The sequence below is a fragment of the Telopea speciosissima genome, chromosome 2 (assembly GCF_018873765.1).
Source record: "Telopea speciosissima isolate NSW1024214 ecotype Mountain lineage chromosome 2, Tspe_v1, whole genome shotgun sequence".
Taxonomy (NCBI): Eukaryota; Viridiplantae; Streptophyta; class Magnoliopsida; order Proteales; family Proteaceae; genus Telopea; species Telopea speciosissima.
In genome coordinates, this window is record NC_057917.1 from 71,781,320 (window position 1) to 71,796,623 (window position 15,304).

At 41.2% G+C, this 15,304-nt stretch overlaps 1 protein-coding gene across 1 annotated transcript in view; it reads left to right on the forward strand.

Moving 5' to 3' along the window:
* Positions 1-15,304, forward strand: part of LOC122652610 — a 217,515-nt gene that overhangs the window by 123,132 nt on the left and 79,079 nt on the right. Inside the window, exons 18-20 of the mRNA XM_043846393.1 lie at positions 5,894-5,984; positions 14,699-14,776; positions 14,997-15,287. Of these exons, the coding sequence (XP_043702328.1) occupies positions 5,894-5,984; positions 14,699-14,776; positions 14,997-15,287 (460 nt within the window). The remainder of the gene's footprint in view (positions 1-5,893; positions 5,985-14,698; positions 14,777-14,996; positions 15,288-15,304) is intronic.

Consider the following 15,304-nt stretch of genomic DNA (forward strand, 5'->3'; position numbering starts at 1 on the left):
AATTCCCAAGAATGTCTCAGAGGTCTTGGCTAATCTAATATGTAAGGAGGATCGGTTCTCCAGGCTTCTTATATCTATTGGTGTGGTATTTATGGTATCCCTAAAGCCACCATCAAAGCTATGGAACGCCTTTTCTGTGCTTTCCTCTAGAAAGGGAAAGAAACCTCCAAGTTCATTCACCCTATCAGTTGGAACTTGGAAGTCCATTTGCCTCCCTAAATCTGAAGGAGGCCTTCGTATTCGTCGTATTCGTGACTCCAATACCGCGGGCATCCTGAAGCTCATTTGGAAAATCTCCTCTAGGCACGACTCCATCTGGGTCAACTGGGTTTACTCCCACCTCTTAAAGCCTGATTCCATCTGGACTGTCCCCATTTCCCCCCGACTCTTCCTGGGTTTGGCGTAAGATCCTCCTCCTTCGCCCCTTTGCTCTTAGAGCTACCTCCTCCTCCATTGTCGATGGCTCCTCCGTCTCTCTCTGGCTTGATCCCTGGCACCCCCTTGGGGTTCTTTACAATGTCTTTAGCCCTAGGCAGATTTTTTCTTCGGGCATCCCCAAATCTGGCCCCCCTCTCCTCCATCATCTCTTGAGACTCTTGGTCCCCCCTCCTTCCCTCCATTACACCATCCTATCCCAGATCTGGCCTTCCCTTCCCCCCCGCCTCATGCAGATAAGGTCATTTTGCTTCCCTCCCCCAACAGCCTCTTCTGCTCTAGATCGGCTTGGATTTTTATTAGGAACCCTAGCCCCTTTGTCCCTTGGTGTAAGTTAGTCTGGTTCAAAGGCTATATCCCTCACCATAGCTTTACAACCTGGAGAACCCAAGCCTTCCTTATCCACAGACACATCCCTACCCCCCCCTTCCTGCGTTTTCTGCTGGAATGGTGACGAGGATATGCCCCACCTCTTCTTTGACTGCCCTTTGTCCTCCTCCATCTGGAAGAAAGCCCTCACTATCATTGGCCCCGGTGCAGGAGACCTCTTGCTTTTCATAGAGAATGGCTCTGGGCCTGCCTCTGGCTTGACATGACATTCTCTGGTCGCTTCATCTGCGACACTGTTGGTAAGCTTGTTTTCGGTTCTGCAATTTATCACATTTGGATGGAGTGAAATCTTAGAAGATAGACCTCCAACTCTAGATCTTACGATTTGATTTGGAAAGTGTTCTCTTTTGACGTGTCCTCCAAGCTCAGCTTTATCCCTCATAGGTCCATTTTAGATACCCTAAGGAACAGGCATATTGTTGTATCTTGGGGTCTTGATATTTCTCTCTTGCAGCCTCCTACCTCTTCTTTGGTAGCTTGAGGCTTGTTTCCTTCCCCCCCCCCCCCCTTGTATTCCCCCCCTTTTTTCCCTCTGCCCCCTCCTGGGGTTTGGTAATAGATTTTTTTCTTTTTTGGGTGAATAAAAAATTCATTACCAAAAGAGAGGAGAAAGAAAATTACAGAGGGCCCCAAAGGGGGAAGCCAACCAGCCTAAACAGAAGCCGGAGAAACCAAGGAAACATTAGAGAGACCCCAGGAAAGAACAATGGTCCTGTTCCTCAGGGACTCTATACAAGAAGGGGGGGGGGATAGAAGATAACTTTGCTTTAATTTCAAAGGAAATGGAATCCCAAATCTTCTGGTAAGGCCGAGAGTTGGAGGTCCATTTTCTCAAATTGCGCTCCATCCAAATATGGTTGTGAGTAGCACAGAACGCCAGCTTCCCAACCAAGTCACAAGTAGAGGAGCCCGCAAAAGTCATTTCAATCCAAATCCATTCTCTAGAGAAGGGAAGGATACATCTACAAGAAGGCCAGCCTTTGAGGAGGACACCCTTCTAAATGGCAGCAGCAGTAGGGCACTCAAAGAAAAGGTGGTTCAAGTCTTCATCATTGTTCCAACAGAGGCAGCAAGCACGAGAGACTAAGATCTGGCGGCTGCGAAGAAAGGCTTGAATGGGGAGGCAGTTGTTGAAAACTCTCCAGGCTGTGATGCAGTGCCTAGGAATGTGATGCTTGAACCAAAGGAGCCTACGCCAAGGAACCAAAGGGCCTTTCAGACGAACAAAATTCCAAGCAGCCTTGGAAGAGAAGGAGCAGGAGTTGTTCGAAGACCAAGTAACACAGTCACCTCTAGAAGCAGCCCTTCTAGTGACAGAGAGGAGCTCATTCCAGATAGCAATGAGGGAAGGACCAGTTGGGGGGGGGGGGAGCCCAACCATTGTGACCTAGAATGTCCGCAACCAAAGAAAGCCTATGTAAGCCGGAGGAGTATATGGTTCTAGGGGTAATCTGGTGCAGAACAATTCCCCTAGGATGCCAGTTGTCAAGCCATAGGTAAGTAGAACGACCATCACCAATGTTGGAGCGAATGACTTGAAGGACCAAGGGACGGCTAGCAAGAATCTTCCTCCAGACCCAAGAGGCATCAGATAAAGAGGAGGCAGTCCAAATGGAGTCATTGCGGAGAAGACCCGAATAAATCCAATCCACCCAAATGCTCTTTTTTTTCGAGGCAATCTTCCAGAGAAGCTTGATGATACCAGCTGAGTTGACATCTTTGATTCTGCTAATGCCTAACCCTCCTTCCTTCTTGGGAAGGTAAACAGCAGCCCAACTTAAAGGATGAAGAAACCTCGAGGTGTCAGTGCCCTTCCAGAGGAAGGAAGCCATAAGAGCTTCAAGAGCCTTGATAGTAGCTTGGGGAAGCCCATAAATACCCGACCAGTAGATATAAGAAGCTTCCAGAACTGATCTAATGAGAACCAACCTGCCAGCATAAGAAAGAAGCTTGCTTTTCCAGAGCTGAAGTCTCTTTCGGATCAGATCCAACATGGGAGTGCAGTGATGCAGTGATGAGCAGACAATCTAGCCGGGATCAAGGGAATTCCCAGGTATTTGACAGGCAGCTGGCCTTCAAGGAACCCTGAAGCGGCAAGGAAGGCAGCTTTGTCTAAATCAGAAACTCCTGCAAAGAAGATGAGGGACTTGGAGGGGTTGATGCGAAGGCCCGAGAGCTCTTTGAATTGCTGGAGACAAAGCAAGATAGCTTCTAAAGAGGCAATTGAAGCCTTGGAGAATATCATCAAATCATCGGCGAATGCCAAGTGAGTGAGCTTGAGGGCTTTACACTTGGGTAATAGATTTATTTATTCACCAAAAAAAAAAAAAATGTGTAAGGACGCTATGCATGAGGAATGAAGGAATTGGAGAGGAGTGGTACTTGGGATTTGGTTGATCGTCCAAAGGGCAAAATCCAGTGGGATGCAGATGGATGTTCACAATATGGTACAAGCCAAGTGACACTATTGAGAAATATAAGACTAGATTGGTGGTAAAGGGCTTTGGACAGGTATATAGTTTTGATTGCCAAGAAACCTTTGCCCTTATAGCTAAGTTGAACTTTATAAGGGTTATTCTGTCCTTGGATGCAAATTAGGAACGGGTCCCTATATCAGTTTATGTGAAAGTGCTTTTCTGCAGGGTAATCTGGAAGAGGTGGTGTACATGCAAACTCCCCTAGATTTAAGTCTCCCACAGCAAAAGATATGGTGTACCACCTAAAAAAGGCTCTTTATGGTCTGAAACAATCATCAAGAGCTTGGTTTATCAGTTTAGACAAGCTATGGTAAAAAACAGATACAATCAAAGCCAAGCAAACCATACCTTGTTCACCAAGAGAGCATATGATAAGCAGGTTTGAAATTTCAGATTTCTAACTCATTTTGATTTCTGTCGAAACCGAAATATTTTGGTGAAAATCCATTTCACAAATTTTGGTCCATTTTGACATTGTAATTTTGATAGTCATTTTGTGTTGATTTTGGTTGAAACCGAAATATTTCATGAAATTTTGGTTGGCATGATGGTATGTTTACAGCTCTCATTGTGTACATTGATGATATGGTGGTGACTAGGTGATGATGAGGAAAAAGTAAGGAAACTAAAAGAGTATTTAGCTTATCAATTTGAAATTAAGAACCTGAGTAGCTTAAAATAATTCTTAGGAATTGAGATATCAAGGTCAACCAAGGGCATTTATATCTGTTAGAGGAAGTATGTCTTGGATCTTCTAATTGAAACGGAGATTTTGGGTTGTAAGCCTATAGACTCACCTATTGACCAAAATCATAAATTTGGTGGGGAAAGTGGACATCTGGTTGGTGATGTAGGGAGACAACAAAGACTGGTTGGGAAGTTGATCTATCTCACCTTCACTCGTCTAGATATTGCATATGCTGTCAGTGTGGTCGGCTAGTTCATTCATGCTCCTAGAATTGGTCACATGAAAGCAATTTATCGAATTATCAAGTATCTGAAGTCAAGCCCAAGGAAAGGATTACTATTCAAGAGAAATAATCATTTGAGAATAGAGGCATATACTGATGTAGATTGAGCAGGATTAGTCATAGACAGGTTGTCTACATCAGGATAACCTTTATCAGTAGGAGTCTGGTAACTTGGAGGAGCAAGAAACAATTCATTGTTGCCAGATCTAGAGCCAAGGCATATGGCTTATGTAGTTTTTGAACTTCTATTGCTAAAGAAGTTGATCTAGGAACTGGGTCTTGAGGCTGACAAACCTATAAGACTCTACTATGACAACAAAGCGACTATCATTATTAAGGACTTAAGTATTGGTTTCAGGTATCGTATTGGAGGGGAGATTTTAAGAGACATCGTATCGTAACGTAGAGACACAAGATACAATAATGATACGCATGGAAATGATCAAGAAATGCATGTATATGCTTATGATACATAAATATATTTTTGAAGCATAAAACACCTTATTATGCAACATGTAATTATATATCAACTTGATGCAAGGATTTAATTTGTTTTTACCTAATCTAGTGACGCATTAAAAGAAAGAAAAAAAAGATTTGAGCACAAAAAAAAAACTTCTACTTTACTACTTTTTTTTGCTCAAATCTGTTTTGATCCATGATTGCAGCACTGTAAATCCCCAAAACTTTTTGAAATGGTAAAGATTAGGTTCATTTTTTATGTTAGATGATTTCCTCCAACTCATATCCAAGAGAAAAACAAGTTTCCAAGGCCTTTGGTTGCTCTCAGTTCTGTATCTCACTCACAGTTTCTGTTTTGCAGGTCTAAAGGTGGTGTACCAAGTGTATCGGTCCCATATTGGGCCGTTTCAACCTATATCGGTTGATACAATTGTTTTTTGGTAACAAGTATTGTATCAATCCCCATCGATACCGATATGTATCGGCCGATAAGATATGATACTTACCGATACTTAAAACCCTGATCAGTATGGCTCACAATCCAGTTCCAGCATGATCATACTAAACATATTGAAGTGGACTGTCACTTTATCAAGGAAAAACTTCAATTTGGATGTCTATGCTCACCTTTTGTGAGATTAAGAGAACAACTAACAGATGTGTTAGACCAAAGAAATTGTCTCCCTACGCTTTCATGCATTTGTTAGACAAGCTGGGCATGTGTGATATCTATGCTCCAGCTTGAGGTGGTGTGTTGAAATATCTAGTGAGGGCATATTGGTCATGTATATGTAAAATGTGTATGTTGGGGGAATTTCATTTCTCATAACTTATAAGGGCATATTTGTAATTCTATATCTTTCTCATATAAGTTAATAGCATATGAAGTGGGAGTCGATGACTCATACACTCTTTTCTTCTTCGTATTCTTCTTCTTCTCCAATCTTTTCTGGTTCTCTTTTCCCTTTTCTTATCCTTTCTGTGCATCTAATAACAGTAGTTTTAAGCTGGAAAATCCCCTCTTGGTCAACTCTTATATGTGTTTATGTGTGTATTCAGCACTAATGGTGGTGTTTGCGGAGATGGGAAAATCCGTGCTGTGTGTGTACTCTTTTATGTACTGCTAAAACATTATTGCATAAAAAATTTCTGTTTCAGGTATCTGCACAGATGGGAACTAGATGCTTCTATGGATGTTCTATTAATGTGCAGCTGTCACTTGCCGGAAAGTGATCCAATTAAGAATGAGGTATCTACTTTAGTTTATATTTGCTTCATTGCCACAAAATATAAGAATGTGTATGGATCCATGTGATAAATGACTCTATACCCATCTTACTAGTCAAATTTCAGCCTTAGACAAGCTACTTTAGTTTAATTTGCTTCATTGCCACAAAATATAAGAATGTGTATGGATCCATGTGATAAAGGACTCTATACCCATCTTACTAGTCAAATTTCAGCCTCAGACAAGCTAGTGGAATGGTCTAGAAGTTTTTACAAACTTCCTTAAAATTGTAAAATTGCCATTACATTACAATGGAAGCTAGTCACATTTTTGTAATTTTATCACTTTTTACACACTTTTGAGACCATTTTCCTACTCATGGGGCTGAAAATTGACTAGTGAGATGGGCATAGGGTTCTCTTCTCATGTACACCCCCCATGTCTGCCACATGGTAGCTCGTGGCAGATTGATGTGTTTTAAGGTAGGCAAAGTAAGATTAAGAGAACACAATAACCACAGGACAGAAACACCGCAATTCAAGCTCAAGAAACAACAACAACAAACTCAGCCTTATCCCAACTTAATGGGGTCGGCTATATGGATCCAAACAGAACAAAGTAGGGAAAATAGAGTTATATATATATATATATATATATATATATATATATATATATATATATATATATATGAGAAAATTACGTTTACCACCCCTGTAGTTTGAATTTATTACGTCTACCACCCCTGTAAATTAATCTATTTCAAAACTTCCCTTGTATTTTGGAAAAGCCTTACAACCATACCCTTACCATTAGATTAGAACAATTAAGTGATGATGTCATCGCCCAATTTAATTTAAATGCCCATACTACCCTTAATAAAACCTCATTCCTTATTTACTCCCACTTGAAATAATTAATATTACTTATTCACCCCTAAAACATCATCTTCTCTAAATGAAAAAAAGGAAAACGAGAGAACTTTCATCGTCTATCGGTTGTTTTCAGAGGACCTTCATCGCCTCAAAACCTTCATCCCACCTCCGATCAACCGATGCCACCATCGCCAACCATTCCCAACAACGACGTCGCCATCACCATCATCGATGACCTCCACCGTTTTTCTCCTCACATTGCGCCATGGCCACTATTCCTCTGCTGGTTTGAACTGCTCCTTTTAGATCCAAAACTGGGAAGGGGATTAGTTGTTTTTTTGAAATTTCAAAAGCCAAAATAGTATGGCAAAGCTTAGACATTTTACTGAAAGTTGCAAAATTGTTCTCATATGGGATCTTGCTTGAGAGTTGATCATAGTTGTCACGGCGTCACGGCGATCCAAGTCGGTGGAGGGGTGTCACATCGATATATTGACATGTCGCCCGCCATGGCGAGCATGTCGACCATGTTTTATTTTTTATTTTCTCTATTTTTAATGTATTAATAGATGTATACTCAAGCCATGTTTTATTTTTTCTCTATTGTTTCTCAAGTTTTAAGAAGAAAATTCTGAAATCGAAGAAGAAATCGAAGAGGGAAAGAAGAAATCGAAAGAAATTGAAGAGGGAAAGAAGAAATCGAAGACAGGAAGAAGAAATCAAAGAGGGATGCCATGGCGTAGGTCGCCATGCAACCCTCTCCAGCGCCAGGACGCCATGGCGACGCCATGACAACTATGGAGTTGATTGAATGCCACATCGAAAGTAGAAAGATAATAGAGTTGAATCATTTGAGGAGGGATCATTCCTACCAACTTGTTATGGGAGAGATCCAAACTCTCCAAATTTTCCAACTCTTGAAAGGATTCTGGAAAATGGCCCATTAGAGAATTGTGAGAAAGGTTTAATGAAAGCAGGGCTCTCAGCTCTCCAATTTGAGATGGAATGGAATTGGTTTAGGGAAAAATCGATCCTAGCCATCTGAGCAAGAGGAAGACCCTCATATGAGTTCAAATTTTTCTTTATGGCAAAATTTATCTTGTGTTTAACTTCAATGTACCTGGAAAACCATATTTCTCCAAAAAATGGTGATTCAGATTTTTCTTGCCATGAGGTGATGTTGTTGAGGCAAGAAGGTATGCTTCCAGATAGAGTGTTATTTGAAAGATCCAAAAAGCATAATCGTTGCATATGACACAATGACTTGGGTGGAAGATGACCAACAAAATGGTTTCTTCTCATAAGGAGCACAACCAAATGTGGGAAAGCAGACCAATCTTGGACAAAGCTTTAGTAGACAAAATTAGTTATTGAATTTAGGTCTTTTTGCTTTTCCTAAAGCTTAGAGATGGGATCATAGTTCAAAATCTCATTTCGACCTCCTCGAAATGAAATGCCACCTCGAATAAAAAAAATACAAAAATTCGATCGAAATTTCGAGATATCTCGAGATTTTTTCAAAATTTCGCGAGATTTTGAGTTTCTTGAGAAATTGCTTTATATAAATGAACATGTTTCGTCAGTCTCGGTCAAAATTTTGACCGAGACTGAGAAACAGCTCTGGGTTTGCACTTTTGCTTGGTTTTTGAAGGTTTTTTCTCATTTCTTCACAGTGGATCAGTGGGTAGTATTTCTTCACAGTTTGGTGACTTATATCGTAGGATAGGTTACCTTCAGCATGTTGATGATGCAATTGACATGGCCACTGTGGATGACTACACTTGCTTCTTCTCCCAGACTATGACGTGGCATGCATTTGTCCTACAGTCGGAGAGCAATACACGTCGGCTCTAGCGGACCATGAGTGGGGTTGATCCTGGACGGCGGAGTAGTTATTATTAGCAAATTTGTAAACATTTGAGATGAATGATGACTAGTTGACTACTTGACTTGTAGCCTTGTAGGGGACAATTGGGGATATTGACATATTGTGATTTGGAATGTTTGATATCATCTTCTTAAATCTTAACTCTTAAGTTGTTATTTGTTAACTTGTTATTGACTTGATGTCTTATGTACTTAATATTATGATTTATGACTTAACTTATGAGTCATTATGTTTCCAACTTAGTTCCAAGTCAATTTACTTGTTTAATGTACAATGTGTATGTGTAATGTTTAATATATATTAGGGTTTGACCGTACGTTGCCAATCAATGGTGCACATCCAAAACACCATTTTGGGTGACTATTTTTGCAATTTGAACATTTAAATGTGTTTATATAGCCTAAAATAGGGTTTCCATGAAGTTTCAGGCCTTAACTTGGCCTAAAACCCACCAAAATGACCTATCGAAACATACCAGAAAAAATACAATATTGCGACTGAAATATCCGAAATTTCGAATATTTCGGATATTTCGGTCAGCCCGAAATACCGAAACGAAACAAGTTCTCGAACTATGGATGGGATGAGATGGTGACTTGCAGAAAAAAGAAGATACGCAAGGAAGGTTTGGGATGGGATGGTGACTCGTGATCAATCTCTAACATTAAGAAGAAGCAGAGAGAAGCAGCAGAGAAGAACAAGAAGCAGAGAAGAAGAAGCAGCAGCAGGGAAGAAGAAGAAGCAGAGAAAAAGAAGCAGCAGCAGAGAAGAAGAAGAAGTAGAAGTTACCTGTTGGATCAAGGCCGGAGCAGGAGGTAGTCGTCGCCGGAGCAGATGGTCATCGCCGAAGCAGCAGGTGCTCTGAAATCTTCTCGCTCTAGGTAGTAGGTATGCAATGGTAACAAGGGGTGGGGTTAGTTTATCAATAGAGAACAGGGAAGGGCAAAACTGACTTTTTAAATTAATAGGGAATATGGAAGGGCAAAACTGTCTTTCCAATTTAAAAGTAACAGAGTTAGCACTCAGGGGTACGGACATAATTAATTAATTTACAGGGGTGGTAGATGTAATAAATTCAAACTACAGGGGTGATAAACGTAATTTTCCCTGGCAAAAATAGTAAGAGGAAGTAGGCACAGCCCAGCACGTCAAGAGAAACTCAGCTAAATGGGGTCTGCAACATGAATCCTTGCTCTCCAATAGGCTTTTGTTTCAAGCTTAAGAAACAAAAGGACAGAATATAGGAAGTTTAAAAAATCTCAGAATATAATGGTCAGATGGGGATGAAATTAAACTCGAATAGACCTCTCAATAGGGTGTTCAATCTCTCCAAACCTGAAGCTGATCCACTGGTTGGATCTGCTAGAACAGGGTATAACAGAAATACAAACTCTAAGAAACTGTATTTTCTTCTATCGCAATCCATGGGTCAGATGATCCTCAAATTCTGGTTGAAGGTAGGGAGGACAGGTAATACAAAAACTATAGGCCAATCCTATGGTTGGATTGGCTGGAATGAAGACACCAAAACAGTACAACCATAATAGGTTAGTACTTTAACAAATCCAGAACCTGGAACCAGTCCCTGCAAGTGGAAGACAGGAGAGAAAGAGAGAGATGATGGAGATGGAATTGCTAAGCCACGATAGACTCAACTTGTAATTTATTGTTGTCATGCTGCCTTTACTAATAATTTAGCTACAAGCCAATAGGAAGTGGACTCTAAGTAGGAGTCTTACTTAGAGTACAGAACACTGCTTTATTTTCTTCTTCTTTTTTTTTCAAGTTTAAGGAAGGGGCCCGCTCCCTCTCCGTCTCCTCTAGAAAACACCTTAGCGATAGGAAGCAAAACCCAGAGCCGCCGATGTGGAGCAGCCCGGCTTCCTCCTCTTTTTTTTTTTTTTTCTTCTTCTTCATCAGGTTTTGGAGTCTGGCAGTGAGGTCAGGCTCCTCCTTCCGTTCTTCTTCTGCTTCTCTCCCTCCTTTCTTCCTCCTCCGCCTTCTCCTCTTCTTCTTCGGGAATCAGGATTTGGAGCTTGGTCTTCTCGTTTGGACCAGTGTAGTGCTAGTGGCCACCATCTTTGCTCAGTCTGCAGTCATGCTAGTTGACAGCCCTCTTGGTCTGTTGTTTTCGTGGTCGTCGGCCTTGCCTGGTTTGCTGCCTCGCAATTTGCCCGCCTGCTAGGTTTGTACCCAGGCTCATTGGGGACTCTCCTGCCTGGTCACGATGCTTCGCTGGGCTTTCGTCTCTGACAACCGCTCACTTTGCTGGGTCGCCTCCCTCTCTGGCTGCCTTCCTCGCTTGGCCTGCTGACCCGTCTCTTCGCCTCCAGCCCCGTTCGCCTTCTCCCTCGCCAGTCGTCTTGCATCGCCGGTGCTCTCAGTTGTCACTTGGACTGCAGCTGCTTGGACGCCAGCCCCTCTCGGTCAGCCTTCTGCCTGATCCGCCTGGCTCGCTTGGCTAACGCCGTGTTACTGCCGGCTGCATAGGCTACCCTCTGCAAGCTATGCTCGGCTGGCAGCCGGTTCGCCGTTGCCCTCTACAAGGCCGGTGCCTCTCCGACGTGGCTGTCACCTCCACTTGGCCTGCTGCCCGCTTGGCCGTGGTCCTTTGCTAGGCCAGCTCCCCTCTACTGTGGCTGTTTGTTTGCCAGTGATGCTCCGATTCTTGTCTTGGCGGCTGGTCGTTGTTGTGCTGAGATATTTGGTTTAGGGTTTGTGGTTCCCTACCTGGAATTGACATGGCTGTCCTTCTCTTTCTATTGGGCTTCTTTGCTCTTGTGGGCTTTTGTATTTTCTTGGGCTTCCTTTTCTTTGTTTATGCCCATGTGGGCTTTTGATTTTTGCAGGCCTAGCCTCCTCTCAGGTTGGGCCTTGTAATTTATTGATGAGATAAAACAATACAAGGCAGTTGCAAGGAACTAAAACTTGGAACTCGACCAGGTTTCAACCCTGGGAAAAACCGAGTTGTCTTGAGATATCTTTTTTTTTCAACTCGAAACTTGGTTTCGGTGGGTTTTGGGCCTAGTTTAGGTCTGAAAATTGGTACTCAGCCTATGTTAGGCCATTTAAACACAATGACACTATCAGATTTTGCAAAAACAAAGTCCAATAGGAGTTTCACTTAGTGGGAAACCAGGACAAATACTTATACCAAAAACCAGGACAGACACTTATTTATGCCGAATATCATCTAAGTAAATGTTTTTGTTTTTGTATTTCATTTACTTAAGATATTATTCATAAATAAGCAAATACCCCCCTATTTGAATCCAATAAAAATAGTTAAAAAATAAAATTCCAAAAGGAAAAAAGTCAACCCCCCCATTCAAGAACAAAAACTGGATTTTCAGCGGTAGGTGCAATTTTCAACTTTCTAATGCTGGGGTTTTTCTCAAATCTTAATATGGTAAAACATTGCTAAAAACCAAAAGTGCGGTAAAATATTTATTTGTTGTTGTACAAAAAAAAAAATTTCATTTAGAGCGATTTTGACAACATTAGCGCACACCAAATTAAGTTTGACTGGTACATAACTCCTTCAATATAAATCAGATTTAAGCAATTTCCAACAATCCAAGATTGCTTAAATCAGATTTATATTGAAAAAGTTATGTACCGGTCAAACTTAATTTGGTGTGCGCGAATGCTGTCAAAATCGCTCGGACTGAAAATATTTTTTTGTACATCAAAACAAATTAATATTTTACCGCACTTCTGGTTTTTAGCAATGTTTTACCATATTAAGATTTATGGAATTTTTAGATTTGAGAAAAACCCCAGCATTAGAAAGTTGAAAATTGCACCTACCGCCAAAAATCCAGTTTTTGGTCTTGAACTGGGGGGTTGACTTTTTTTCCTTTTGGAATTTGATTTTGTGACTATTTTTATTGGATTCAAATAGGGGGGTATTTGCTTATTTATGAATAATATCTTAAGTAAATGAAATCATTTACTTAAATGATATTAGGCATAAATAAGTGTCTGTCCTATGTCTGTATACCAAGGTTTGTATTGATAGGTGTCTATATACCGAAATGGCAGTCTCAGTAGAAGTGGAACAAGCTCTCGGTTGAGATAGCTCAAGATCTAGAAGTTATATAAGGTGAGTTGGGTCAAGATCTGGGTTGACCCAAGATCTCATCTTGACCCGAGATATTGCACTTTTTTATCTCGTATGGCATCTCATCTCAAACCTGGGAAAAACCGAGATCTCGCGAGATTTAGTTCCTTGGGCAATTGTCAGTAACCCATTTAGTTTGAGAAGGACCAGAGCAGTAGGCTTGTCAGATTCCCCTATAAGGTTACTAGAAAGGCTACGGGAACCAATAGCAAGAGAACACGAACGAGACCACATCAGGTAGTTGCTCCCATCTAGTTTGATGGAGCTAATAGGGAACAAAGGAAAGTCACACTCTCGCTAAATGACTCCTTCTTGTCCAGTGGATGCGGTTGACATGTCAGACATTGTTGTTGATCAGATATGGACACCAAAAGAGATCCTATCACAGGAAAAAATATAAAAAATCTCCAAAAACTGCAATGGGAGATTTAAATCATTGCAAGGTAAGGGACCCTTGGTGGGAAAAAAACTCACTACCAAGGGTGAAGAAAAGGGAAAAACAAGGAGGCGGTGGTGGTGAAACCGAGAGAGGAGAGAACGGCAGTGGTGGTTGGCGGTGAAACCGAGAGAGAGAAGACGGAGGCGAGAGAGAGGCGGCGGTGGTGGTTCTAGGGTTTCATGAGCAAGAACATTAAAGTTTGGATCCCAATGTTGATCCTTGCTCTGATACCATGATGAATTTGGGGAATTGAACTTGTGTCTATGAGACACCACAGCTTTATTTATAATTGAATGTTACGAGGTACAAGTACAATAGTGCCCCTAGGGCAACACTAATAAACCCTAACAGAGAATTATATCCTTGTACCCTTATTACTACAGTAGAATAGTAAACAGCATTGAAGGGAATGGAGGGCTAAAGAGTAAGAAAGAAACTCAAGAACCTATGGCTGTTGGAATACATCCCAAAACAGAATTGAGAACTTGAAGTAGACTGAGCGGCAAGATATAAAACTCCTCAAACTTCAATTCTCAATCCTGATACCAGTGAAGGACCTCCCATGGTAGTAGGGCTTATACAGTGAATCAGCAAATAAAGAAAGATAATTGGAAGGAGAGAAAGAGGGGGATATGGTTGGTCTGGTTTCACCACCCGCCATTCCAAGGATTCCCCATCTTGGTTGTTAGTTTGCTGCTACTTCACACAATAGGAGCTGTTGCTTCATTGAAGAAGGATCACTTTGTTTTTCAAAATTGTGGGAGGTGTGTCCCTTCTTCTATTTATTAACTTGAATAGTTGCAAACTTGCAATTACAAAAATAGAAACCTTGGCTACCAACTAGCCTACAAGCAAATGAAATAGAAACCCTTGGCTACCAAGTAGCCTACAATCAAAATAGAAACATCTAATGACAAAAACCAAAGAAGAAAAAATACATTGAAAATAGAAACTATAAAAGTAAATATTCCCAACATGGGACCACAAGATATGTTGTCCAGCAACTCCACCAATTGATGGCCCAATATGAGACAGGATATGGGCCTCAAAACTAGTGCAACCGATGGCCTATATTGGGCTTAAGTGATGGCCTATGATGGGCTTAAGTAATAACTAGAATATGGGCCTAAGTGTAGGATTAAGTGTGCCGGTTATTACTAAAACCACTGGGTCTCAATTAGGGACCTATTTCTTTCTCCTACGGCGGTACATCCTTAGCTCTGCATCACAGATAATCATTTTCTCGCAAACAGAGTTATATATTTATAATGCTCGTAACTTGTTAGCATGATGTTATCAACTGATGCTTACGCAGTACTAGTTGTAACTTGTAATTTCTTCTTTTGTCGCCATATTTTATTGGCTAGGTTATTTTGTGTTGCCTTGGTGATGTTCTTTGTTGTATATCATTAGGTCATGCAGAAGAGACAAGCTTTGCAGAAGTATAATCACATTTTATCTGCAGATGACCATTATAGTAGCTGGCAAGAGGTCCTTATTCTTCTTTCCTTTCCCTAAATCTAATAAGTACATTATATTGAACTTTGCTTGATATCTTTAAATACTGCTGACATGTAATTCAAGTTTTCATTCTCATCTTATGTGCAATGTATGAGGGAAAAAATTTGTTTATTAATTCTATCGCCCTCCCCCTCCCACCTCCCCCCCCCCCCCCAACAACAAAAAAAAAACTGGGCACGATTTTTATCAGGTAGAAGCTGAATGTAAGGAAGATCCTGAAGGTCTAGCACTTAGGCTAGCTGGCAAAGGAGCAGTTTCTGCTGCATTAGAAGTAGCTGAAAGTGCAAATTTATCTATAGATCTGCGAAGAGAACTCCAAGGAAGACAACTTGTGAAGCTTCTCACTGCAGACCCTCTTAATGGTGGAGGTCCAGCAGAAGCTTCACGATTTCTTTCTTCACTACGTGATCCTGATGATGCTTTACCAGTTGCAATGGGTGCAATGCAGCTGTTACCAAACCTGCGGTCAAAGCAACTTCTGGTATCCTATTATTTTTC